The sequence below is a fragment of the Tyto alba genome, unplaced genomic scaffold (assembly GCF_018691265.1).
Source record: "Tyto alba isolate M040663 unplaced genomic scaffold, T.alba_DEE_v4.0 Super-Scaffold_18, whole genome shotgun sequence".
Classification (NCBI taxonomy): domain Eukaryota; kingdom Metazoa; phylum Chordata; class Aves; order Strigiformes; family Tytonidae; genus Tyto; species Tyto alba.
Window position 1 is genome coordinate 9,691,137 of NW_024881280.1, and position 25,924 is coordinate 9,717,060.

General features: G+C 38.2%; 1 protein-coding gene across 5 annotated transcripts; it reads right to left on the reverse strand.

Annotated features, from left to right (window-relative positions):
* Positions 1 to 228: 228 nt before the first annotated feature.
* Positions 229 to 24,593, reverse strand: PSEN1 (presenilin 1). Of its 5 annotated transcripts, none has more exons than XR_006165147.1 (13): positions 22,889 to 22,935; positions 21,902 to 22,045; positions 20,026 to 20,064; positions 16,928 to 17,184; positions 15,512 to 15,653; positions 11,729 to 11,796; positions 9,780 to 10,000; positions 7,353 to 7,451; positions 5,920 to 6,006; positions 4,897 to 5,070; positions 2,638 to 2,756; positions 1,893 to 2,330; positions 229 to 1,790 (listed from the first exon to the last, which is right to left on the reverse strand). XR_006165147.1 is itself a non-coding variant. In XM_042790976.1 (13 exons), the coding sequence occupies exons 3-13, from the start codon at positions 21,983 to 21,985 to the stop codon at positions 2,175 to 2,177; spliced, it is 1,446 nt and encodes a 481-aa protein (XP_042646910.1). In that variant the 5' UTR covers positions 21,986 to 22,045; positions 22,889 to 22,935; positions 24,513 to 24,577; the 3' UTR covers positions 229 to 2,174. The 5 variants fall into 5 exon arrangements, 4 of the variants coding, with proteins under 4 accessions (XP_042646910.1, XP_042646912.1, XP_042646909.1 ...); XM_042790976.1 differs by adding an exon at positions 24,513 to 24,577 and having other exon boundaries at positions 229 to 2,330; XM_042790978.1 differs by lacking the exon at positions 22,889 to 22,935 and adding an exon at positions 24,531 to 24,593 and having other exon boundaries at positions 229 to 2,330; positions 21,902 to 22,050.
* Between the last annotated feature and the right edge of the window lie 1,331 nt (positions 24,594 to 25,924).

Genomic DNA, 25,924 nt, shown 5'->3' on the forward strand with positions numbered 1-25,924 from the left:
CAAACCTGCTCTATACAGCAAAACATTAGGATGCCCAATGAAACACACAAGGGAATTTTCCTATAACGCTCAAGAAAGAGACAAGTTACAATAGTATAAAAACAACTCAAAGTCTTGTTAAAAAACAAAACAAAAAACTCAGACAACCTGTTTTAAGTCAGTCTTCATGCAGCAAAATATGGAACACTGATTTAAGCTAGAAAACACAAGCAAGTTTGACTTGAAAAGTCAGTGTAAGCAATTCTGATATGGTTATTTTATTAATGCTACCCACAATGAATCAGCATACAAATGAGATGAATAAAAGTACTTTAGAGGAGACAGGACAATATATTTTATGAAAGTGTAAACGCTGACACTACAGTTAGCAAGTCATACTGGAAAAGACAGATGTTTCCAAGGACAATCAAAGTAAGCCTTTCTTGGTTTTAAAGCAGATTTATACATCACAGCCTTTCTTCCCTTATTTGGGCAATGGTTGCTGAGCATCTGTGATATCTCAGTCCTTTGAATCTATAAGCACTGAAACAAAGCCCCAGAAAAAGGGTAAAAGGAGTTTGCATCAGGATTTTGACAATTGTTCTACTTGGCAAGGACTCCAGTATCAAGATGCAAGTAAAATGGAATGCCCGTCAACAGTATCCACTCCCTATGCTTCCCTCAGAAAAAAATTACTTGTACAGAGTAAGACCCTACGGCAAAAACAACTTCATCTCACACAAGTCTCATTTCCAAGCAATTATTCATAGATGAGTTCTTTCAAACGAAGAGGAAAACAGAGTTTAGCAGTTTTAAGGTTTGAATCCATCCTTTTTCTTGTGAGAAGTTAAAAATCTCCCATCTTTTTTTCAGTGATTTTGAGTTGTCTTTCATTTCTCCAGTCTTTGGTTCCTCGCAGGAGAGACAAAGTGAAGAGGGCCACAAACTTTGCTCCTTGGTAACATTAAGTAATGTCTCACCTAACTTAAGTATCCTCACCAATAAAGATACTGCACTAAAAAAAAAAATCCCTGCCCAACCTGAGGTGTTAGGTGGTTGAGTGACCAATACTTCAGGTCCACAGAACTGTAAACGACATTTTTGAAGAGGAAAAATTTTAGTGATGCATTAGAAGTGCTACTAATAGCACTTTGGCCTCTCGATCTGGCAAGCTAAACTCCACCTGGGATTGCTGCAAATGTCTACTTATTTCATAAGAATTGTAATAGAAGGAACACACACCAACAATTCAGTCCATATCGTTAGTGACTATTCTCAAACACAGGGTTTGAAATGGTGTTCTAGCAAAATGATTTGCAAGAGCACAAAGAGTAAGTCCTGAAATTGCTTTTTAATGTAGTTTATTTACCTTTCAAAATCTAAGATCCAAATTAGGACCTTATGATCCACTAATGCGAAATAATTCAGTCCAAGTCTAAATAGCTACATTAACTGGAGCACCTATACAGAAGGGGCGCTCCATGCTTGAGGATACAAAGTATTAAAACTGAGAAGAGGCTCTAGGTTCCAGTGTGGAAAAAAAAAAAAGCTTTGAAATTTACTAACCAAGCACACTCAGGCACAGAGGCTATGAAGTGGTGGAGCACTCAGAGTGACAGTACTTTCTCCCTTTGTTGAATTGCTACAAAGTCCTTTCTTGTTACATAAAGAGTCATGACTCCACTGTCAAAATATCACTGCTGAAGAAGTCCGAATTGGGTTTTCTCTCTTCAAACGGTTACAGGGACAAGGTCCATGTGATTTGCCAGCTTCCTCTGTTAACACCAAGGAAGTCCCAAGCACCCTTAATGCTGTGAAAATAATCAACCTGTGGTAAGAGATCACATTGCTGGTGGAAATATTAGCAATTTTCACACAGGTGGTCCTTACCAGAGATATGTATATCAGATTACCTCTGATATAATAGCACCCGGTTTAGACCGGCCATCAGGAAGAAGCCACTTTCACACAGGAAAATTCATACGGTGCCCAGTGCAGCAGTTGTCTCAGGGAAGAGAAAAAAAAAAAAAAAAAAAAGGAGAACAACAAACAAACCACCATCGGAGGAAGTTGTAATGATTCAGGCTTGGAATCTTGAGTATTAAACTTCAGTCTCACTTGAGAACTGAGGGGAAAACATTTTTTCTCCTCCCAGATTTGCTACAAATATCCATAGAATACAAGCATCAAGTATGCTAGATATAAAACTGATGGAACGCTAACTGGTCCATAAAGGGTTGCACCAAGTTATCTGTAGCAAAGTAAAAAACTAGCCCAAATGTTATGGATATTGGAAGAGCTGGTAAGGCCTTCTTAAAGATGGCAAGAAGCAGAAGTGTAAGGCACAGACCCTAAGGGGAAGGAAAAAAAAAAAAAAACAAAGAAACAAAAAACAAAAGGAGAAATTAGGGAACTCTGACAAGCAGAAGATTATATACTTATATAAACATTAATCACACAGAAATACAAGATACAGTTCATGCCTTCCGAAATGCAAGGCTTAAGATGTACATCCAATGAAGGTCATAGCTAAAGCTCTCGTAAGTTTTCAGTCTGGCCACCAAACAAATGAATTCCGAAGAAAACAATGTAGCAGTTATGACTTTGTTCTGATGAACAACAAAAACTATTTCGATTATAATATTACATTATACTCACAATTAATATGGCTACAAAACATGCTAAAGTTGTATTCCAGTCCCCGCTTGCTGTTGCAGAGGCTTTGCCAACAAGGACACTGTAGAAAATGAAGTCTCCTAAACCTAGCTTTACTCCTCCTGCAAAAGTGAATATATGACAGCATTAAGTATCAGACAGCCTACTAATATTATATAACGGTAATTGTCAGGGAATAATACAGATTTACATTAAGTATCAACAAGACTTGCTAATACGAACATTTTTTTTTTCAAAACTAGTACCATGCCCGAATCAAGTCATAAACTGTTGTGAAACAAGATGGCTTAGGAACATTACACCACTCAATTTATTCTAGAGTTAGAATTTTTCTATATTCCTCGTCTCCTGTACAAACAAATGAAATATATACAAATTCACATAGGGTAACTGTATTTATTGGCAGGGTGCCCACTTTTGTTTGTCATGTCATATTCAACAAAATACCGAAGTACAATTCCTTTTAAGCTGGCTAAGGGAGGGGGAAATCAAATAAATCCCTTGCAGATGATGTTTTATTTGCCAGTTAGAAACCTACACCCAGCAAAATATTCCACAGCCCTCCCAATTTTCCTACAGAATTCTTATTAACGTAATTCTACAAAGCACTTGTACGTAATTACAGAGCATATCACAGAGGCAAAAGCCCAACATATTTAGTCCAAGACGTGGGATTTAGGAAAACTCATGAGCTAATGTCTTACTCTTTTTAAATAGTAATTCCCACCTTAGCAACAACTCTGGGAGCACAATACTTAATTATTTCTGCAAATAAAATAACAAAGACTTCCTGAATGTCAGTTCACTTTCTGAGCTTTTAGTCCAAGATGCTATATTAAGTCAGGAGAGGCCAACATCAGGTCACCAGCTGTTTTGATCTGGCCTGTTGTTTACTATGTCACCTGATTGTAGTTCACCCAAAACTCACTTTTGAGTTCTAAGAACGAGCATCAAAACAGAGGTGTATGCCTGGTTGACCACTGAGAAGAAGAGGGGGAAAAAAAAAAAAAAAAAAAAAAAAAAAAAATATGGAGGAGAGAGGCCTCTTTCAGTAGGCCTCCAATATATGGTCTAGCGAAGTGCATTAATGAAAAGCTCTTAAGCACTAAAACACCCTTTAACTGCTGAAACAAAGCTTGGATGTTTGCTTTCACCGTGACAGGACAATAAGCAAACCCAACTGCTAGATAACTCCTTCCACACAAGCAAACTCTCCAAATTTCTAATAAGCTGCTCCAAACTTCTAGTAAGCTAATGCTGACTGACAAGTCTGACTGGATCACTGCACATCTGTCACTACTATTCCCGGTAGGAATACAGGAAGGAGAAAACTACTAGTCTGGCCAGACAAGAGTGTTAGTTGACCTGTTAACTAAAATAGCCCAATTCATAAAATTTTTGCATCTTACTGTTATTTCTCTAAGCTCTAGAAATGAAAACATATTTGCAACTCACACTGAATTTAGAATTTTTGAGACAAAGTAAATTCTAAAATTGTTCTTAAAAGTAGAATTTTCTGTATTTTTAAATAGAGGAGTGCCTGACAATCAGAGGAAACAGTTTAACCTGCTAAATATGGCAGCATCACATGGGGAGACCAGTTTATTAGACAGGCAGACTTTAATTTATTTAGAGCTTTGCAAATGTAATAGCAGCTTAAACTCCAACTGGAAATCACAATTCTGTTAAATGAGATATTCGAGTACTGTTGTCATATGCTCTCCAAAGATACTGCACCTCAGCAGGATGCTGGAGAAAAATAAGCAAGCCCATGGCATCCTGCATTCATTTCAGTCTCCAATTAGGTTTTAAACATTGCTTTCTACAGAGTGAATTGCAGTAGCTTAATCTTGAGGCAAACACATTAATGACCGCATTTACAGGGCCAAAAATCCAAAAGAGGCAAAACACAGCAGAACACCATGTGAAAAAGACAGAAGCTAATGCAACTGACTGTATAATGGTCTGGAAACAGCTTGTGTTATTAAAGTTTTGAGTCTGTGTATCAAACTGAAGATGAGTTTGGTTAATATTACTCACTCCTGCAGCAAAACCAAAAGCTACCGAAAAGCAACTTCATCTATTTCTGTAAGGCATGTCAGTATTGATCATGAGCAAGAGCAGCTCTTCAGCTTGCTACTAGCTCACAGCACACTGTATCTGTGCAGTCAGGATGACTAAGACTAAGAATAACCAGCTTCAGATTTACTAAATCTTTCAGACACAGTACTCCATACTCACGTTCTTCGGGGTCTTCACTTGTTTGAGAGTTACTGGGTAGAGCCTGAACAGCAGCACGCGATTCGGGTGTTGATTCAATGGGTCCTATTCTATTGTCCCTTTGTTGTTGCCATTCCTGACTAAAGCCACCATCATCTGCTTCAGCATCTTCATTCTGAGTCTGGTTTGCCGGAGCTCAAAGGAAGAAAGGCATTTAAGATCTCCTTCAAAAATGTGCCTTCTAAAACATGACATTCTTTCCACATGTAAGATCATAGAAGAATGAAGAAAAAAATAGGTATTCCATAATATTTAGCAACATTGGCACACACCATTATAAGACATTCTCACTTAGGATTTTAATAATTATTTAAACAATCAGGAGTCAATGTGCACTCTGCAGTCACATCATCCACATGTCACACTCAAGTCCTAGTATTCAGGAGTACTTGGACATAATAGAGTGGAAGTTCTGTGGTGTCCTCATTTCAAGATCACAGTTTAAGGAACAAACTCTCATTTAATATTTCATTAGCTTCTTTAGTCAACACTGACAGCTTAATTTTCCAGTAAAATAGAGAACTTTACTGAAAGTTACATATACATACATGCCATCAAGCATGTTAAATTCAGAAACTCTGCTCTGCTTTAATAATACATGTAAACAAACAAACCCCATGTTTCTAAACACTAGCTGCATAGCCAAGAGGGCTAGACACATTTCTATTTAATACAAATATAAATGAGTTAGCATTAGACTAGATCATCCCAATTTGACGAGCAATTGAGCTCAGTCAATAGTTGTCTATTGAGAGTCATTTTACCATCAACATCCAGGATCCTAGAAAAACAAATGTGAAGACATTAACTGCACAGTAAGTACGCATTTTTTGAAGTCCTGACAGATTCATCATTCCTAATAAGGCCTCTATGCTTTCACTCTTCTACAGTAACCAGGAGGCTTAAAAAGCTAAAAAACAAGTCTCCATAAACATGTATTCCAACCAAATGACAATTATAAAGGCTTGTCAAAGAAAAACTCACCTTGTTTATCATAAGTGGAGTTTTTGGATGCTTTCCGTTGGGCTTCTGGATCTTCCTCAGCCATGTTCACTAGCCATATCATTGTTGCTATAAAAACAAAACAGAACAAAAAAAACACAACAAAAACACCCCAGCATAACTTCAGATGCATGCAATTTTGAGACAGTGTTGGCATCAAGCCATTCTTTTTTTTTTCTTTTTGATACAACTATCTTTTGCAACAGGCAATTTTACTCTCATTAAAGCACAGTAATAGCTGGAACGCAGCCAGTACCAGCTACAACATGCATTTACAGGATTTAGTGAATAAAAGTTTTATTCTTACTAGAGGTTGGAAAAAATGGCAACAGCTGTTGCCAGAGAAATTACTTCTATATATGAGGCACACTTGGAAAATCTGAATCAATGATTTATTTACTTTTTTCCATTAATCAGTTCTTTTATCTGCAAGTATAAAAGTCTGTTAAGATTGATACTGAACTACCTCAATTCAGAGGCTGTATCTGCAAAGTTAATTGTTCTCTGCCCCCACCATCACAAAGAATTCTCCAATCTGGAGGTAATGAAATATTGTCACACTTAAATGGTGGATTTTAATTCAAGTTTGTGGTTTCTCAGCGTTAACCTCTCTTCTGACAAAACAGAACAGACAGCTATAAGAAGTATCAGTAAAACACAGCAAGAGTGACAGATAAAGACACCCCCCCCCCTTTTCTGCACTGTAAGCTTGCCCCCAAAGCAGCCACTCAGCCCACAGCACACTTCCTGCTTCCAAGTGCAGGCCTTCCTTGAGCACCAGTAGCATAATGATGTATTATTAACCTATTTCACTGCTTATCCATATGATTACAACCAGCAACATGGAACTTCAGAAACAGTGGAATTATGTGCTAATTGATACACAGCTCACAACAGCAATTTGCATTCAATAGGTTATGTTTTTGCAGCTGCAGGGACAAAAAAAGTATCAAAAAAGTCAAGCCCTGGAGAAAACAGTTTTGTAAACGAATGTCTCCCTGGCTATTTCTCCCTTTCTTTCCAGTAACGCACAGGTTATTAAAGCACTGAAAGCTGATGAATATTTTCTGAAAACAAATACTCCCTTTGAATAGGCTTAATTCACAGCCTAATGACATACTACTTTGGCCAAAAGAAGGTGTATTATCATTTTTCCTGTTCGTATTTTGTAACAAAAGGTGCTAGTTTTTATCTTGAAAGACCTTAGCCAGATATTCTACATTTCTGAGTCAACAGTGAAAGGAAAACTGAGGCCCAAGTGAACAGACTAAGAATTCCAGCTGACAAACATCATTATAAAACACTGAAAAATGAGAAAATCACTTCAGTTGAGTGGGTGATTATAAGATTAAAGTATTTAACTTAATTTAAATTATTTAATTTATATGTATGTATTTATATTTAAATGTACTTACAGGAGTAAATAAGTGCTGGGAAGAGAGTTTCATTTCTCTCTTGAGCTGTTTCAACTAGCATACGAAGAGGACCTTTAGGACATAGGACAGCAACCAAATCTGAAAGGAAGAACAAAGAGATCTTCTATCACTGCAGACATACTTATTAGAAGGTTTTTCTCTAACACTTGCAGAGACTGGTAATAAAGATAAAATGCTACCGTGAACATAGATTTATAAGAGAGCCATTGGCCACAAATCATGTCCTACAGGAATACTTTTTAATATTCTCAGTTATAGAACCTATTTTACATATTACTGTAATATGTGTGCAAATTAAAAATCGTGATGTTCCTCACTTAAGATATTATGAAAGTGAAAATGTATCTGTGCCTGTATGTTGACTTGCAAGCTGAAACCAAATAATTCATGAAAAGCTACTATTGAACTAACATCCTGGAAATACCCTAGCCTGGTTTCTATTATCGAAGTTTCTCTTAATCAAAGTGTAATGCTAAAACAAATCTGAAGACAACAGTTAAATGAGGGTTACATAACTTCCGTGAAGTAGGTATGACTGCCAACTTATTCCCACTTAAAGAGGAAAAAAGTGAATGCGCATGTGAAAAGGAAAAAAACCAGGTTTATTAAGCAATGAGGAAAAATGCTGTGTTTGCATAGATTTGAGAGGCGTTCAAAGCATATTTAGCATAAGAAAAGAACAGCAGCCTTCTGTTGCTTCTCTCAATTCTTGTTCATCGGATAGGATATGAAACTGGGTGAACAAGTAAAAATTAACCGAACCGCAATCATTTACAAAATAGGATGACTGTACAAGTTACTCATACAAATCAAAGCAGAGCATTAAGGAAAACTGATCTATCAGATGCTCCATCTGCTTTCTCACCTGAATGTTGACGGTTTGTTAATGAAATTTGCAACTCCACAAACAACCTTAGCTACTTTTCCCTTGTCTTGCATATTTGGACAGAAAGCTGCAACATTTACGTATTAACCTTGCTACTACCTTTTGCATTTGTCCACTCACCATATGTCTTTAAACTCATTTGAAACAAAATCTGACACCGAAAGGAACAGCTTCCTTGTCAGGAGCTGTATGCTGCACAGAGCAAGCCACCTGCACCTGAGCCAACTGCCCTAGCAGCACTGCTGGTCCTGCTCAAGTAAAGAATTCCTAGCATGCGGTCACAGACTTTGAAACTTACCTCCCCTATACACAAAACTACTATGTTATGGTCTTGAAATATGATCCGAAGAGTAACTTCATTTTGCAATCACTGAACAAAGAAGGCTGAATGCTTGGCATACTCAGATTTGTTCCAGTCATATGAAGGGTGGCAGTGGGGAGGGGGGATGGGAAGGTTGTCTTAATGTGCCCTATGATCCATGAGCATACACACAAGGGACATTCTTCCTCCCTCTGAAGGAAGAGGACACCTAAGGAGTACACTGACCTACCAGAGCTAAACAAATCTTATTAAACCCTGCACTCTTACAACAGGTCAGATTCTCAGTCCTGATCATTACCAGTGACCTTCAGAGTACACATTCATCACACTTACATGATTCCAAAAAAATTCAAGTTATGAGCACATCTTCACAGATACACTTAGCTGTAATTTTAAAATTATGTCTAAGTAACTGGATTTTAGTCTTACCTGGAAACTAAATTGGTATTTGGGATACAGAGTGATCGTCTTACCAAAAGTGTCCAGTGCCCTCTAAAGCTTTATGAAAAAACTACATCTAGATATCTCAGTCATAATCCTGAAAAAGCGTAATATAATTCAAATTAATTTTATTTTTATTTTAAAAAATCAAGGAGACAGATATCACAACTATATCCTTCTAAACGTAAAATAACTCTGAGCAATGAAAACTGCCTTTAATCCTTCCTTGCTTCTTTCTCATTGTATTATTAGGCATGGATCAGGGTGCTGTTTTTACATCCACAACTTTGAGCAATTCATAGGTTGGGCAGATCTATACCAGGGGACTGTATCCAAACAACAAGCTCCTAAATTCTGAACATACAATAGTTTCCAAGGATTCTTGAAGAAAATGAGAAGCCAGAGGCTCTCCACCTTCATAGAAGTGATCAAAATGGCAACATAGGTTTCTCATCTCCTCCTGTCTTGAATTACTTCAATTCTCCTCCCCAAAGAATCTGGAAAGTTCAGAAAATAGGAGGGAAGATGGTATCACACAGTCACAGAAAACCCGTAACTGCAGGGGACCGATCTCAGTTTAGATCATGATCTTATTTCTGAAGTCTGTAATCACCTTATCCACTACTCTGGATGATACTCCCACACACACTTTTTTTTTTTTTTTTTTTTTTTTAAGGTCTAGTCAGACAAACAGAAGACTCAGGGAATAGAAAAAACTCCCACAATACCAGTTACTGTGCCTTGCCCCAGACCTTACCATACACTGAAATAACAGCCAGGATAAGCCATGCAGTCCATTCAGGAAGGTACTTAATGAACACCAAGGCCATGAGAGCACTTATCATAATGAGATATGCCTGCTGGAGCCGAAGCGGACCCTTCCAATGAATACAAATCATTCCCACAACACCGAAGTTCCAGATCATGAGTGCCACCGTGATGTAGTCCATGGCAACATTGTAAGTCTTAAAAACCTCACTAAAAAAAAAAAAAAAAGGAAAAGAATATGGACTGCATTTGCTTAAAACAATGGAAACAAGTTACAGATGCAAGCTTCGGAATATTTTTTTTAAATTTCATATTCAATGTAGTGGCACAAGTGTAAAATTCCATCTCCAATTAGTATTGAGGCATTCTTCACAGGGGGGATAATTTTACCATTGTTTTCTCGACACCAACTCACTTCTCTGAAAATCTTAATTGATTTTCTGCTTCCTTCTCAATCAAAGCAGAAATTCACAGGAATGGACAATACTGCAAAACCAGTCATTTTCAATTTGCTCATGATTTTTAAAAATCAGAGTAAGAACTTGTGCGGTTATAAAGGATCTTCAAAGGCATGCAAACAGATATCCCTCTACTTACCTGCCACCTGAGGAATGGAAACACTTTGCTAACTTCAGTGTGGTTATTCCATTTTATTCTTCACCACAAACACTGAAGAGCTTTCTTTTTGGATTAACTGTGTCACTCTGTCACACTAAATACTATAAACTAATTCGGACCCTCAATAAGTAAAACCAAAGTAGACAAATAATGCTGTCACCAAGTCACTGGTGAATTCCATGAACCCAGGGAAGAAATGGTTGTGATGGCTTTTCGCAGATTTTGCTGCTACCATCTCATCAAGGCACTAAGAACCTTATAATTTACATGATACTTTCCCTCCAGGAAATTTGTCTTACATAATTGTTAGCTGGCCTCTGAGATGTAGAGTGTTAACAGGATGTCCCTTACTGCCATCACCTATAATTGGTCTATAAACTCCCTCCCTCCTCACCCACTCGACCTCTGCAAAAGTAAGCCAGCACTGCTGTGAGGCAGCAGGGACGGGTGAAGGAAAGCAGAGTGTCAGGAAAGCCTTCAGTCCCCCTGCTCACACAGGCCCATGGAAGTGCCAGCTCCAATCCAAACCCAAAGGAAGCAAGCCTGGCAACTTGTCTCTACTCAGCCTGCATCGCACTGGTGCAGCACACACTGCCCTGTATTTCAAAAGTTGTTACTGAGGTTAGAGAAAATACTGACCAAAGAAGTCATCACAGATCACTTCTGGTAAAAATCAGTCACTGAAGGAACACTATTTTCTCCCCTTGAGACCAAATTAAATAAGCTTCTTCAAAGAGAAGTGTATCAGTGATGAAGTGGCACAAAAATATAGAGTGTAATAATGTCATGCTATAACTCTAATTAGAAACCCTGATCACATTGCTCATTTTAGAGAATACTGAGTATTATGTACAACTCTTCTTGATGTCTGGATAAAGGCATGCTTTCAAATTTGAAAAGAAAAACACTGAATATATTTTGGTGAGAGTGTAGATTCTTTTCAGCTGATTCTTTGCTGCCACTACCACACAAACAGCCTTTGCATATACATCCCACCACCAAAACCATGACGTAAACAACTTCGCTTGAGTCATATTGTTATCAAAATTGTTATAGAAGATATGCTAATAGAATAAGCTACCCTGTGGATGACAGTTTATTATGGTGATAAATGTGATGGACAGCTTCTGTACAATATCCAATGCACTATAAACATCCCTCTCTTTTATGTGTACTCTATGAACCCCTATAAAACTGAAAATTTTATTGCAATAGCTTACTCACTATCATCCTTCTTAAGATTCCATAACTAGTTCTAAAATAGACACATACACAAAGTGATACATGAAAAACAGTGTATTCATGCTTTAATTCACTTACCCTAGGTAGATGAATGAGAAAAAGAAAAGCAGCAAAAGAGAAGAAATGATAAGCCAACCATGGATCACCTAGGAAAAAAGGTATCAATATAGATATTTTTAGATTTCTTATTTTAAAGTTAATATCTACTTAAAAATGCTTTTAGGGTTATTTCCCTTTTGATTAGAGCAAAAAAATGATATTCAGATCTCTCTCGCTTTGGTTGTTGCTAAATTCATATTTAGGCTATACACATTATTGTATTTCAACTTCTGAACTGTAAGTGCTTTGTGGTCTTTCAATAGAGGTTCTCTACAATGAAAGCTACTGCTTGTATATTTTTAGGCCATTTTGATAACACTGGCATTATAACATAGCAGAAGCATCCAGCACTAACACAGATGAAAAACATGATTCATTTTTGCGCAATTAAAAAGCCTGCTGTGATTCCAGATAATTTTCAGAATGCAGTTATAGAATTAAATGCTGGAGCACAGAAAAACCTTCAGTGCTCATCTGTTGGAAATCAGAATTAGCATGTCTTTGGTGAATGACTATATAAAGATTTCTATATTCTATATCAATCATGGATAAACATAATCCCTAATTTTGATTTGAGAGCAGATATACATGCCCAACAATTTAACAAAAAACAGTTCAGGGTTGTACTCAGCAGGGACACTCATAGATTTAAACTTGGACATGACAGGCACTCAGACTTTGCACAGACGAAAGTGCCTACCACTCCTGTATGTATATACTGTGCAAAATTAAAAATTAAGATTGAAGAGCACTGTAACTTTGGTCATCTCCGAACTGAGAATTAAACATGAATTTGCCAAATTTCCTGCACAGAATCTTATATATAAAACCAAACCCAACATTGCAAGTAGATAACCAGTCAGATGTAATAATCTGGAAATTCAAGCTGCATAAGATATCCTGCTTTGAATAGTCATGCTTAGTGGAAAATTAACTGGTTAAATTAGCTATATATGTACACCAGATCAAAGCATCTATTCCTCTTCTTCTGAAAGATGTGTAGGATAATGCATCTTACGTTATAGCTTTTAAAATGTTTTGCAAAATTTAGTAAAGCCCATATGCACACAGACTAAAGGAATCACATTTATGTGAGGCAACGAGGACTTTCCAGCGAATTAAAGATCTAGCTATTACAGTTAGTAATTTAGTACATTGAGTCTAATACTAAATTGTTCATAAGCATTTTTAGAATTCTCAGCAATTTTTGAAACATTCATTCTCCTCCTTCACACTCCCTGTCTTTCAAAACAGGTTCAAACTTAACCTTTAACCTAATAAAACCTGTCATTTAACTTGCTAATCTAACAGATTGGCTTTCCATGTTTGCTAGTGTCCTCTCAAAAAGACTTAAGAATTTCCCATGTTTTAAGCATGGTGCAAGGAAACTGCCAAAATATCTGTCTCAGCTCGTCCAATTGTCACCACTCGCAGCAAGTGGGGGGAAAAAAAAAACATAGTAAAGCTGAAGACTGATAGGTACCTGAAACAGAAACCAAATTTCAAACACGTAAAACTACTTCTATATCTAAGTAGTGACCTAACAAGAGTAATTTTATTTCTCTGTAAGACTAGTTGAAACCTTTTTAAGAACACAGCAAAGCAAGTTGTGTATTTTTTTTAATAACAACATGACTTTTATCTATAGTTCTTCTATTTGTAGTATAAGCTCTAAAACTTTCTTACCACATAAGAAAATATTGAGAATACTGATGTTTCCTTCTAGTAAAGAGTAAAATGCTAGCAATGTTAAACACCAAGGCCACAGTCCAGCAAATGTTTGCATGCACTTTATATAATTACTGTCAACAGTACTAAAGGAAGTAGTTTCAAGAGTTGACATAAATAGGCATTTTACACACAGATGTTTGGGGTTTTTTTCTCAGTATATATCTCACTTGCTATAGCATTTTCCAGATCACCAGCTTCTTTTCATACAAGTGATTTTTCCAAAGTATTTCTTGTAAGTTTTGGCCAGTGTTTTCCTAGCATAATACCACGACAGGTTTTTTGGCTTATAATTAAGAATTTTCATTCTTCATTTGACAACAGCTTCAACATTAATTGATTGCTGGTACAGAGTTGGCTCTGCCTGCTACAACTTGAATAAAAACTAAGGATTGCAAAATGCAGAGAACTAAAACAAGCTACAGCAGCCAGATTTTGGTTAGCCAGACTAAAGCAATAAAGAACACAGAATAATAAAATACATAAAAAAGAAAAGCTAGTCAAATACAATCACCTTCAAAGATGCTGTTTGTAGTTGTATGTAGGAGCTACAATCAGGACCATGCTTAACTTATCACATAGAGGAGAAGCGTAGGAAACTAACAGCAGTAAAGTCGAAATAGTATTTCCTGTCTTCAAGGGACTTTTCAGGTAAAAATGTTGTGAAGGTAAGCAAATTATCACTACCAGCTGGAGGCCTAGCATTCTTTCATTATAAGTTCCATTCCCCAACATCTAGACTATACTATACATAGAGAACTGCATGTAAACTAGATTTCAGTAGACAGGTAACTGCATTTTACAGCATTCTGGTATGGTGGCATAGAAATACTCTTTAGCAATTCTAAAAATAAGTATTTATTTTAATTAGCATAAAATGTAACTACAGGAAATTTCTGTTCTCTAATCATTCTAAGTTTTCAGTATAACAATTATTTTTGTAATGAAAATGTGCAGTGCTTTGTAAGGTCAAGAGGGAAGTCAGAAATGTGAAAAGCTTAGTAAAAACTAGTTGGTGCCCTCAGCACCTGAGAACTGATTGGCTGCCAAGGAACCTAGCTGAAGTATATCAGTACATCAGTTATTTGACTTCATTAGAATGAACAGAATTGACAGTTTAAAAAGAAAACTTTGTCAGTTCAGATTTAACACCACATTGTGATAAACGAGAAGGTCCATACTTTAAGAAATACTATTCCAAACTGTATGCAGATTCAGGCAAAAGTAATTTCCTCAGTCGCTCCACAGATACTTTGTAAAAAGGTTTCACCCACAGCCACGGAGACCAAAACCATACTCCCCTCTTGACAACAAAATAAAGTGGAACAAAGCTTTGAGCCAGTACATGGATCTCACTGCCTGTTCTGCAACTGTGAAACAGATTCAAGGTTCTGGCTGCACACTGGGAAGTTTTATTAGGCCAAGCCTTGTCAAATGGGTCATTAAGACCAAAGACAAACAAAAATTTTCACAAATAACTCCTCCCAGGCAGGTGACATCACAATTATTTATGCTAAGCCCAGACTTGCCTATATTACCTCATTATACGGTGGAAGTCTTTCACAAAAGAGACTTAAGAGCCTCTGCGTTTGCTATAAGGATATTGCCTGGCGTGTACAGCCATGCACACATCACACGGTTGGGAGACTTCTATACTGAGGGCAGGGCTGGGAGAGGCGAGCCCTCAAAAAGCCCCTGAAGTCCTGAATAGATTTCAAAATGTAGGACCAGGTCTGTACTTTGTAGTTCTTGACCATGGGAAGATTTCAGTACATGGTACACTTCACAAGAAGAGGAAGCAACGCCACCCTAATTCTGACTTACTAAACAGGCAGTAGTGTTAGCACTGGGCCTTTGCCTCCCTGATGCATCAAAGGAGCAGAAGCCACGAAGTTGAAACAGTGAATTGAATCACCAATTCTGCTACTTTTACTCATTCATCCTCAATAGCCCCTCATTTTGTTCCATTCTCTATAATCTGTACTAATAAATAAAACGAGCACAATTACTCAAGTCAATGATATTTATACTCACCTTGTAGCACCTGTATTTGTAAAGCACAACCAGGAGTATGGTCATGACAATGATAACGCTGATCATGATAGCCGCGTTGAGAATTGAATTCAGGGCTCTCTGTCCTACTGTCTCTGTCTCTTCTGTGAAAGGAGTGTAGATGCTACAACAACAAAGAATCAACTGAAATGCCACTGAATGCACAGATGTTTCTGTTACGTGCGGCCAGCATCAATTTAAATTGCAGTAATCTTTCAATTCAGAGCTGTAAAAGCAACAGCTATTTTCTACTTTGGCAAAATGTGAAAAGTGGCACAGTATATTTGGCAAATGTTAATTAAAAAGAAAAAAAAATAAAAATCCACAGAATTGTCTTTCCTACATTCTTCAGTTACTACTATTTTCTACTTTGCAAACCAAACAAAAACCAGAACTCCATGTTGTTTGATACAATTACTGCCACGCTATGAATCATTAACTATTACTGCAGCTAGACCTTTATAAGCACACCATCTAGTGGATTTACAACGAAAGGTTCCCCAGTGATTTCAACAAAACAGCGCATGGGCTCAACTCTCTTAAGCACAACCGGGGAAAAACCCCACTTCATTATGGAGGGCTGGGGGGAACACTTACCATAAATAAAATCTCAAGAAAGGTAATACTTTGATAGTGAAAAGAATGTTGTGTTTTATTGAAACATTTTATGACATGCTCATAATATAAACATTTCAATGCCAAACACCCTTTGAATCATTTTGTCTAAACGTTTTCACAATGGAACATTTAGACTGATTTGCTGCAGGTTCTGACAGGTTCAGTGTTCTTCCTTTGTCTCCTTTCTCTCAAATCAGCTTTCACTGAAATTGCCTTTTTTGGCAGTATTAATGTTTTGAAAAGAAAAAAAAAAAAATCCATACAGGAAACCTGCCAGGAAAGTTTCTGCAACTGCAAAAGAGGTGAACCTCATAAAGCTATCTTCCTCTTGCATATGAATTTCTTTATCAAACAGCATAGGCAAACAAGAACTTGGCATATATGTTACTTCATTTAAATGAGTAGCTTTTTTCCTTTTCCAAAATCTCTGTATTCTAGCAGAGTAGAACTGAAATAGCTTTGGCTCAGGATTTAGTTTATTTAATAAATACCACAGAGCACAAGTAAGTATTAAAATGAGGACTAGGATTTGAATCAAACAGTAACAAACATGATCTTATCTTGACTGGTCACCAGACAGATAGCAAATGTCAACAGTACCACAAATAGAGAGTCTGGTTTCTGGAAGGAAGGAAAGAAAACTATCTTCAGGCCGATGGAGGGGAAAAGGGAAGCAAGATGGAGTTCACTGCTTGATTTAGACTCCTGAAGAAACGGAGATTAAAGGAAACTATCTAAGAGAGTCCATTGAAAAGATAAGTGGAAAAAAATGATACATACAGCTGTCCATCCTTGCGTGTGTAAAAGCTGACAGACTTGATGGTTGCAACAACGACCACCATGCAAAGTGTGACAGGTACAAACAACATAATCACATGTTTTGCCCCATATTTCAGTGTCAGCTCCTCATCTTCTTCTTCGTCATGTTCCACCACTTGCTGAAGATTGTTCTGTGGCTGCCCATTGGTCTCAGACTCGGGATTGTCATTTCTTCTGCGCTCACTATTATCATGGCGACGTCTTTCGCTGTTGTCATTCTGCAATACACACAAAACAGTTTCTTCAGCAACCGTCCACAGTCATGTTCTTATACACTAAGCTACAGATGATTTTGAGGGGAAAACATGTAAGGTAATATTTACTGTCAAAAACACTTGCCACAGCAAGGACTTAAGCAGTAGTAATTAATTGCATCACGTAGTTATCAAAAGAATGGGAATGCAGGATTATGTTAGAAGCACTTACATTAAAAACAGCAGCTCTTGAAAGTAGACTGGTTGCATCTAACAGCCTATTTCGCTTTTCCTTTAAACAGAATTTAAATAGCTGAATAAAGACAGCTTTTTCCCTTGGTCCAAACTACAGTTGATACAAGGGGGCATGACAGTAGCTTGCTCACACTTAATTCTTGTCAAGCTATATCTGTTCCTAGAAATAATGCCAAACAGACATTTATGACCCTAGCGCCATGAAAATCCCAAGATAATTTCTACTTTCCTTACCATGTTACTCCCACTACAGTACACTAACTAGAATATATATTAAAATGGAGTTTCATGAGATATTGTGTTCCCATATTTTTAGCAAGAATGACACAGAAATGGTAATCAAACTCAGGTAATTCTCAGTCTTTATACTGAGATTTGATCCCAAGGTTTTGGCACGATGAGCTAAACGTGCAGATTCTTTCTCTCCTTTCCCAAAGATACTACTGCCATATCCTTTTACTGGCACTGAAGAAATTCCAGCAGCCTTGTCAACAGATACAGAAGTGCCTCCTACCCTTCCTGATACTGTTACATGAAACATCAAGGGTGTCATTCAAACTCAAGGACAGAGGTAAACTTTCAATGGAATTAAGATTAACTACAAGCAAAAAAACAAACTGGGAGCACCACCCATAAGTAAATGATCAGGCCTGCACTCCTCCTGGTGCCATGAACCTTTTGCCCCCTCTCCAGGAAGCCCCATCAGTAGGGGGCATTCAGCCTTTTATATGTTATGTGCACATACTGAGAGCACAAGGAGAGAATGAGCTGTACTTCACCTGTTCTGGTCTACAAAGAAACAAAACCATTTTATGTTTATTGGTCACTCTAAACAAGCTCTAAAATGCAACAGTTTATTCAGACTACTCTCTTTTTTTTCTACTATATTACCAAGTGCAAAGTCAATGCAGTACTGTTCCCATTCCCTCCATTCAAGGGTTTAAAGTAAGAGATGTAGCATAAAGATTTTTGATTCCTTGCAAAATGAATCTCATTTCTTCAGAATGACTTCATCTACAAACAGTTCAGTTTGAGTAAGTGTACTAAAGCAGCTTTAGATTGAACTGTACAATAAACTAAAGATACCTTTTGCAATACCTTTAAAACATCACTCAGTTTTAGTAAAATTGCTCTAGACATGAGATAGGGCATTGAAAATAGCCTAATGAATTTCTGTTTAGATCCTCTAATGCAGGTAATTTTTTCCTTAATCATGCAATGTTAAAGTCTCATTACCTGTTCTCAATAGCATTTCCAAACACAACTGCTGACTTATCTCTCATTAACTCCCTGGAGATTTTTGATAAATCAATAGTAATTCTGGAGATTCTTTATACAGAATTTTCCCAGACCCACCCTCAGAAAAGATAAGATATACACTCAGGAGCTCACAGTAGGGTTTTCAAAAGCACTTAAGTGATCAAGGAGTACAACTCCCTGGACTTTGAACTGCAAACACTGACACTGCTAAAACTCTGGTTGAAGCTTTACAACTTCCCCAACTCATTAAAAATTTGCTTTTACAAAACACTACAAAGTAACAATACAAACCAAACACTCTGCCTATTTACTCCTTTTTTGTGGTATCCTCAGGATCAAGCTCAGCTGGGTTTCAAGAACAGTCCTCTAAGAAAATTTTCTCTATTTTTCAAGAAGGAAACAGTATGTAAGGGGAGTAAAAAAGAATCTAAAATTGTCTTAATTAAACAATTAAAACTAGCAGGCAACCAATTTTTTTTTAATTAAGGTTTTAACCTTAATTTCAATTTAGCATCATTAACTTAAAGTATGTCCTGAAAAAGACTGTAGGTTTAATATTATTTCTTACTAAATTAAAGATTCATTATAAATAACTTTTTTGCATAAAGTCCTCACATACAATTATTGCAAGTCAGAAACAGGAATATAGGAGAATGCAAATAAGAGATCATGTTTAATTATACTGAAATGCTGGCTGCAGCTGAACCTTTTTTTGTACAGATTATAGCTCAAATGTAACATTTTTCACTTTGATACTAAAATACTCCATTTATCTTAGTCTATAACAAGACAGCAATAAGCTCCCTTGTCTACATGAACTGCCTAAGACGATCATAAGTAACACTACAATGGAAATGATCAGAGCCTTGGAACACTTCACATGTAAAGCAGACCTAGTATTCAGGTTTCTGCATACTTGCAGAATACATTGCTCGTTCTCTTCTGTAATAGCAGTCCTGCACGAGGGAGCACCTACCTCCATCTTAGGCACAGAAATATAAAAAGAAAAATCTACAGCTTTGCAAAGCAAACATAAAAGCAGCCAAAGGAAAAGCCTGATTAACTTGCACACCACTAGAGAAAACTGCAAAATCAAACATGAAGAGAAAAATTGAAGAAATTAGACCAGTATGTGCCATTTTATTCCCTTCACTAGTTAGGAACAAAGACAATCGCAAAATGCTCTTACATACTAAAACACAGTGCATGGAAACCAGATTGGCATCAAGAGTTATTCTCTCAGTCGCTGTTAAAACTAGAAAAAAGTTCTTTTCAGGCTACTAAAGTGTAGCTAAACATGACATGCGCGTGCCCCACTGCTTAAAAGAACAAAGTGCACTCATATCCTACCTGATCAGTATTAAACAGAGCAGAGGCCATGGACTCTTGCTGAAGTGGAAGCAAAGGAACAGACTCTTCACTTTCCTCAGACATAGTTAAAAGTGAAAATTCTGAAGCTAAAAAGTCAGTAATACCTGTTGTAACACCGTAAGCAAACGTAAGTTATGAACTACGCGCTTTCAGGTGAATAAACAATATCAAAAGAAAATGATAGGTGTTTTTTCTTCCTATCAGGAAAATAGTTAATAGTAAACCCAGAGCAATGCCACTGAACCAAAAGATAAAAAACTAGCCTATTTGATAAAAAGTTTTTATTTATTAATTCCAGATTTATACATCAGGATCAGACCAACTTGCCCGACAGTGGGCACAGCCTTCATTAGTTGTCACATACACCATTTGTGTTTAAAGGTCATTATACAGTGACAGATATTGAAGACTGGGCTGAACTCTTGTGTGTGACTGGAAAAAGAGACGGTAAATTTAGCACTTACTGATTTCACACGCTGACTGTTAGCCACAGAAGCTAGATACACTTAAGCAGGAAAGGATTTTCATACATTATGTACAAAGTGGACGTGCATAAGGAAGAAAAATCATTGTAACTAAGTATTGAAACTACACCTAGTTACATTTAAACATGGAAAGAAAAAGCATAAGTAGTAGTTATTCATCAGTACAATCTGTTAGCGAGAAGTAAATAGAAGCATCCGTTCCCCATTGCTGTAAAGGAGCATCACCAAGTTATCTGTAAGGATGGTGAGCCCACAGCTTATTGCTGAGTTCTGCCTTTTTAATTGGGCATAAGTGTTTCAATAAAAGTTAATCTCTCACCTGTCCAAGATGAAAAGAAACTTTTTCATTCCCTCTGAAGTAAAAGCACAAAGGATACAGTAGGAAAGGTTCCACTTCTCTGTTTTTATTAACAGTTTCTAATAATCAATAAGGTCTTAAGTCAGATTGACTTAATTTAAAAATAAATTTTCAAGTGTTTTATATTTGTACTGATATAGCAGGATGCTGATCTGAGATAAAGACAGGGATTTTTCAAAATTCTACTTAAACTACTGGATTGTGTAGAAGAGTTAGAGCAGGAATCAAAATAGTCTCTTCAATCACTTCCATAAACATGGTTACAAGTGGCCCAGCTCACAAGAATATTTCTGTGTCACAAGGAAACCTGATGTTCAAGAGCTATAGCAGGAACAAAGAACTGAGCATGACAAATCCAAGAGCCTGAGCACCACACCCAAGTAGGTCACCTAAACTTGGTTTTACCACACACGTGCAGTACAGTCAGTACAGTTCTTGCAACAATTATGTGCTTAGGTCTTTCAAAGCAATCATATAAAACTTTACAGTTTGAGTTCTCTGAAAAACCTCAAGAACTCTGAGAGCAACTTGTCAACTATTCACAAGTAAGACAAGACAGTGCTGCTCTTCCTGCCTAGGAGCAGTCCTCAGCAGTAGCAACAACAAAACCCAGGCTTCAACCTCTACCTAGACTAAAATTAACTCTGTGACTAAGACACCTGTGAATCAAGCAGACCACAGCCAGGCTAGATCAAGAGAGCTCACTTAATCCTCTAAAGGTCAGTGTTTGACACAGGAGTGTCCCATCCCATTTTCTTATTTTTCTTGAGGGCTTGCTCACTCCAACACCACTTTAAACTGAGGGAAGTCTTATCTGTATATAAAAAGGAGTTTAGAACATCAGATATTTTACAGAATATTTATTTTGGCACTGCTTATCACTGCAACAGTCCAGATAAAGAAAATTACTCCAAACAAAAAGGCTTCTAGAGTTCTGAACTGTAATTTTGTCCACACTCATTATTCATCCCCATTTAACTGCTAACAAGCAATAAAATTGTTTGTTACATACGGTATTGCTGAGGTGGTTATCAGGGAAGTTTTCTGTCAGCTGCCCATGCTGAAACTGGGGTAAATGTGCAGACAGTTCTGTCATTGGGGCTGTCCTCTGGAAATCACTTATTTCTACACAAAACGGATCTTTCCTCTTGAGATGCTGAAAGGAAAAAGATGTGTAAAAAGCCTTTGTTCTTACATAACCAGGTTCTCCATCCCCTCTATACCCCAGTTTTTAGAGTTCACACAGACCAAAGACAACCATTTTCTATCTACACTATGATACCAAACTGTATCACATCTACTAAGAAGTCATAATAGGGATTTTCCAGCATAAAAATAAGAACATCTAGGTGTTATCAAATTAGTTCATCAGACAAGGAAGTCAGCCAGCAACAAACTAATCATTCAAAATAGTCCTCCATTCCTTCTTGTGCAATGAACGAGAAGCACTGCACGCTTGCTCAGAGCACAACTTGTATATTTTTATCTCAGCAGAGTTGCTCCAAGTTGTTCAGTTTTGTATTGCTGATGAGCTCAAGGGGGATATTCAAGCAAGGATGACTTGAGTTACACTCGATCATTTAAAATGTGGATATATCTTTAACACTGTAATCCCCAAGAACAACACACAAAACAGTATTTCAGCTGAGCCTCAAGAACTAACATGTGGTAGGTTTCATCTCAAAGTACATAAACGTGCCATGTGCTTGTAACTGCTTTATACATTCTTCCATAAAAAAGGTACATGCTAACATTTTCCTACACAAACATGAATAAACAGTGTGCTCCATAACAAAGAAGAATAAAGTAAAATAAGGGAAAAGGGGAAGAAGGGTGACATAACTACAAAAGTTTCAGAAAAACATAATTTCACAAAACAGTGAGTAAGCCTAAATAAATCACTGGCTTGGTTACACAAAACACAGGGAAGCAAATAAACCACTGCCTCAAGGGTGGAGTGCCAGTCCCCACTTCCATCCCAAGCGGCTCCTGCTCCTACCTTGTGCCAACTCCAGCACTCATCAGTCCTCTTTACAGTTGATCTTACTACAACGGAAGAAAACAAATGCAGGAAAAGAAAACAAGAATATTTTTCTGCTGGCTTAGTGTACTCAGCTAATTTATGGAGGGATCTAAAAAAACTCATACAACGCAAGACATCACAAAGCAAGGCCTCTCACTTTAGGCAGCAGCAAGCCACAAATGCTGAAAGACAGCACCTTATTTAAAGGGAGTTAAGACTATTTTCATACATAATAAGGTACAGAAGATGTTTCTCTACTTACAAATAAATACACATCTGATAAGACTAGCGCACAGTGCTTACTAACTTCAGCGCGGATGTAGCTTACAATAAAGAGCCATTAGGAAGCTTCACCAATGTAACACATCTAGTGGGAGCATGCAAATCATTTGGAAAAAGACAATGCAGTATTCACTAGAATGGCTCTCTTCCACATTTGTAATGAAAAATAAAGCATATCTAATTTAAAGTGTAATGAAATGTAAGACAAGATGAAAATAAATAGGCATTACACTGCTTTTAGTTTTAGAGTTTTTGCTCGAATTCTTTGGTTGGGCTAAAGAATATAAACAATGTCGTTCTGAAGTTGTTATTGATTAAAATTTTCAGTGACAGGGCCATCAGAGGAGAAAGGAATATTTTTATGTGAATGTGAAGTATGATTTTTCACATAGCAGCATATCAAAACTGTAATTAAATTACAGAAAGGAAAAAAACCACACAAACCAATAGAAACAAAATATCAACCCACAAAATCCTATTTAAAGACTAGTGTAAAGAAAACCACCACAAACTCAACAAACAGAAAAACAGCTACTGAGGAGCAGAGAGAAACTGAAGACAGGGAGGAGTAACTCACAGAAGTCGCACCAAAGCTTGAATGACAGTGTCTACCAGGCCTCAAAACGTATAGTTTGTTAAAACAACCCCTTCTGAAAACTCAAGAGCTCAGAAGATGGATGCAGGACATTTTCGCAAACAACTTTATTTTCTGTTTTGAAATAAAAGAACGTTGCCAAGTTTGAAATTTAACTATGAATGAATGAAATCTAGAAATGAACTGTGCAGAGACACAAACTAAATTTTGGCTTGTTTTACTTGAAAAGGGACTCACCACAACGTTTTTTCTAATGAAACTGTTGATATTGGAGTAGCCTGTTTAAAACAGTTGTTCCTTGGTTCCTTTGGCTTTCCAGAGCAAGAGCAGCAGGAGTTACAACCGTAGCTTCCACGCGTTTACATTTAGCCTAGTGAGACCAGGCAACGCGCAAGCAAGCTCTGTACCGTTTTCTCTCCTCGGAAAGCCAAGCAAGCATCGATCAGCCCCTGCACTCGCGGTGAGGCCCGCTTAACGCCCGTCCTCGCTCTCTCTCGAACCAGCAACAAGCAGCAGCCCCTGCTTTCCCGGGACGCACGGATCGCCCCGCCGCGGCCAGGGCCCCAGGCAGGCCGTGAGGGCGGAGGGGCCAGGCCCCCGCCCCGGCCCGCTCGGCGCCATCGGCTCCCCGGGCCCCGCGCCCGGCCCGCGGCCCGGCTCCCGCCCGCCCCACACGCTGCCCCCCACGACCCACGACCCACGACCCTCCTCCGGCCAACAGACCTGCACGGCGGATCCTCCCGGCGGATCCTCCCGCCGGCTCCCCCACCGGCTCCTCCGCGCCCCGCAGCCCGGCCCCGCTGGCTTCCGGCGCCGGCCCCGCCCGCCGCCGCCACCTCACTTCCGAGGGGAGGCGCGGAGCAGCGGGGCGAGGGGCGCCGGGGCAGCCGCTGCGGCCCGGCCGCCCGCCCTCAGGCACCCAGCCGGCCGAACCGCCGCGGCGGCGGCCGGGGGGAGGGCCTCGGCGCCAGGCCGGAGGCCGCGGTTCGGAAAGGGCAGGCTGAGAGCGGGCCCTTCAGCAAAAAGGAAGGAAAAAAAAAAGGCGTGAAGTCACTGACAAACAGTCACCCGTTAGGAGCGGGCCGGCTGGGGATGAAGACAGCGAGCGCTCTTTGAAACTTCAGCCAAGAGTAGTCTTGCAAGGGAAATGGAGCTTGTCCCATTGAACCTGGCGAGGGATGTTACCAAGTAAAGAGAAAGGAATTAGGAGAAAATGCATGCCTTGTTTTGAATTCAAAGCGCTGATGAGCTAGTAACCCTGTTCTAAAATGGCCCCACAGCATGAATGAAGTAACTTGAAGGAATCTTTGCACTGAGAAACAATATCAAAACTGAACTGAAAGTCTGTGTGGCACCTTTTCAAGAAGTCTCTAGTGGAGCTGCGGCTCACTTGTGGAAGAAACAAAGGCAATTTCAAACTTGAAACTTACCTTGCTGTCCATGATACTCGAAGAGTAATGCAGTTCCTTTTTAAATGTGCATATCCTAATTGGGTTACTAACATATAGGAAACACTATGACACACGTAATTATTCTAAATAGAATCTCTGAGGGACCGTGTAATTCTCCATGCTTAGAACAGATGATGTATTTCACCCACTAGACTACAGGAAGATGTGGGAAAACGAAGCAGCGCAAAAGTATCACACATTAAGTTAGGCTTTCCATAAGCATTTTGACACAAATACCAAGTTTCAGTAGGTTGTATGCATATGAATTGTATTTAAAATAAGCTGGTTTTAGACTGAAAGTGACGCCTAACCATTAAACAATTAGAATTATTATTTTAAGAGGGAAAAAAACCCCACCCAAACATGGACATACAGCTATACCAGACTATTTATATTACTGGTATCAGTCTGATCTATGATGAAATACCTTACACTGCTCACACCACATTTTAAGTCTGCATGTATGACAACCAATGTTCCTACACAGGAAAACATATAGAATATGAAAAAGTGTGACCCTATTGTAATATAAAAGCCAATACCGTCCAGTTTTAAGTGTGCCACTTGCTAAAATGCTACTTCTGCAAGCAGCTATGCAAGCAGCTATCTAGCAACTCCATTCAGTAAAAGCATGAAAGGTCTAATACTTCCCTGTCAGTAATAGGAAAGCATTAGTAGTAAGAA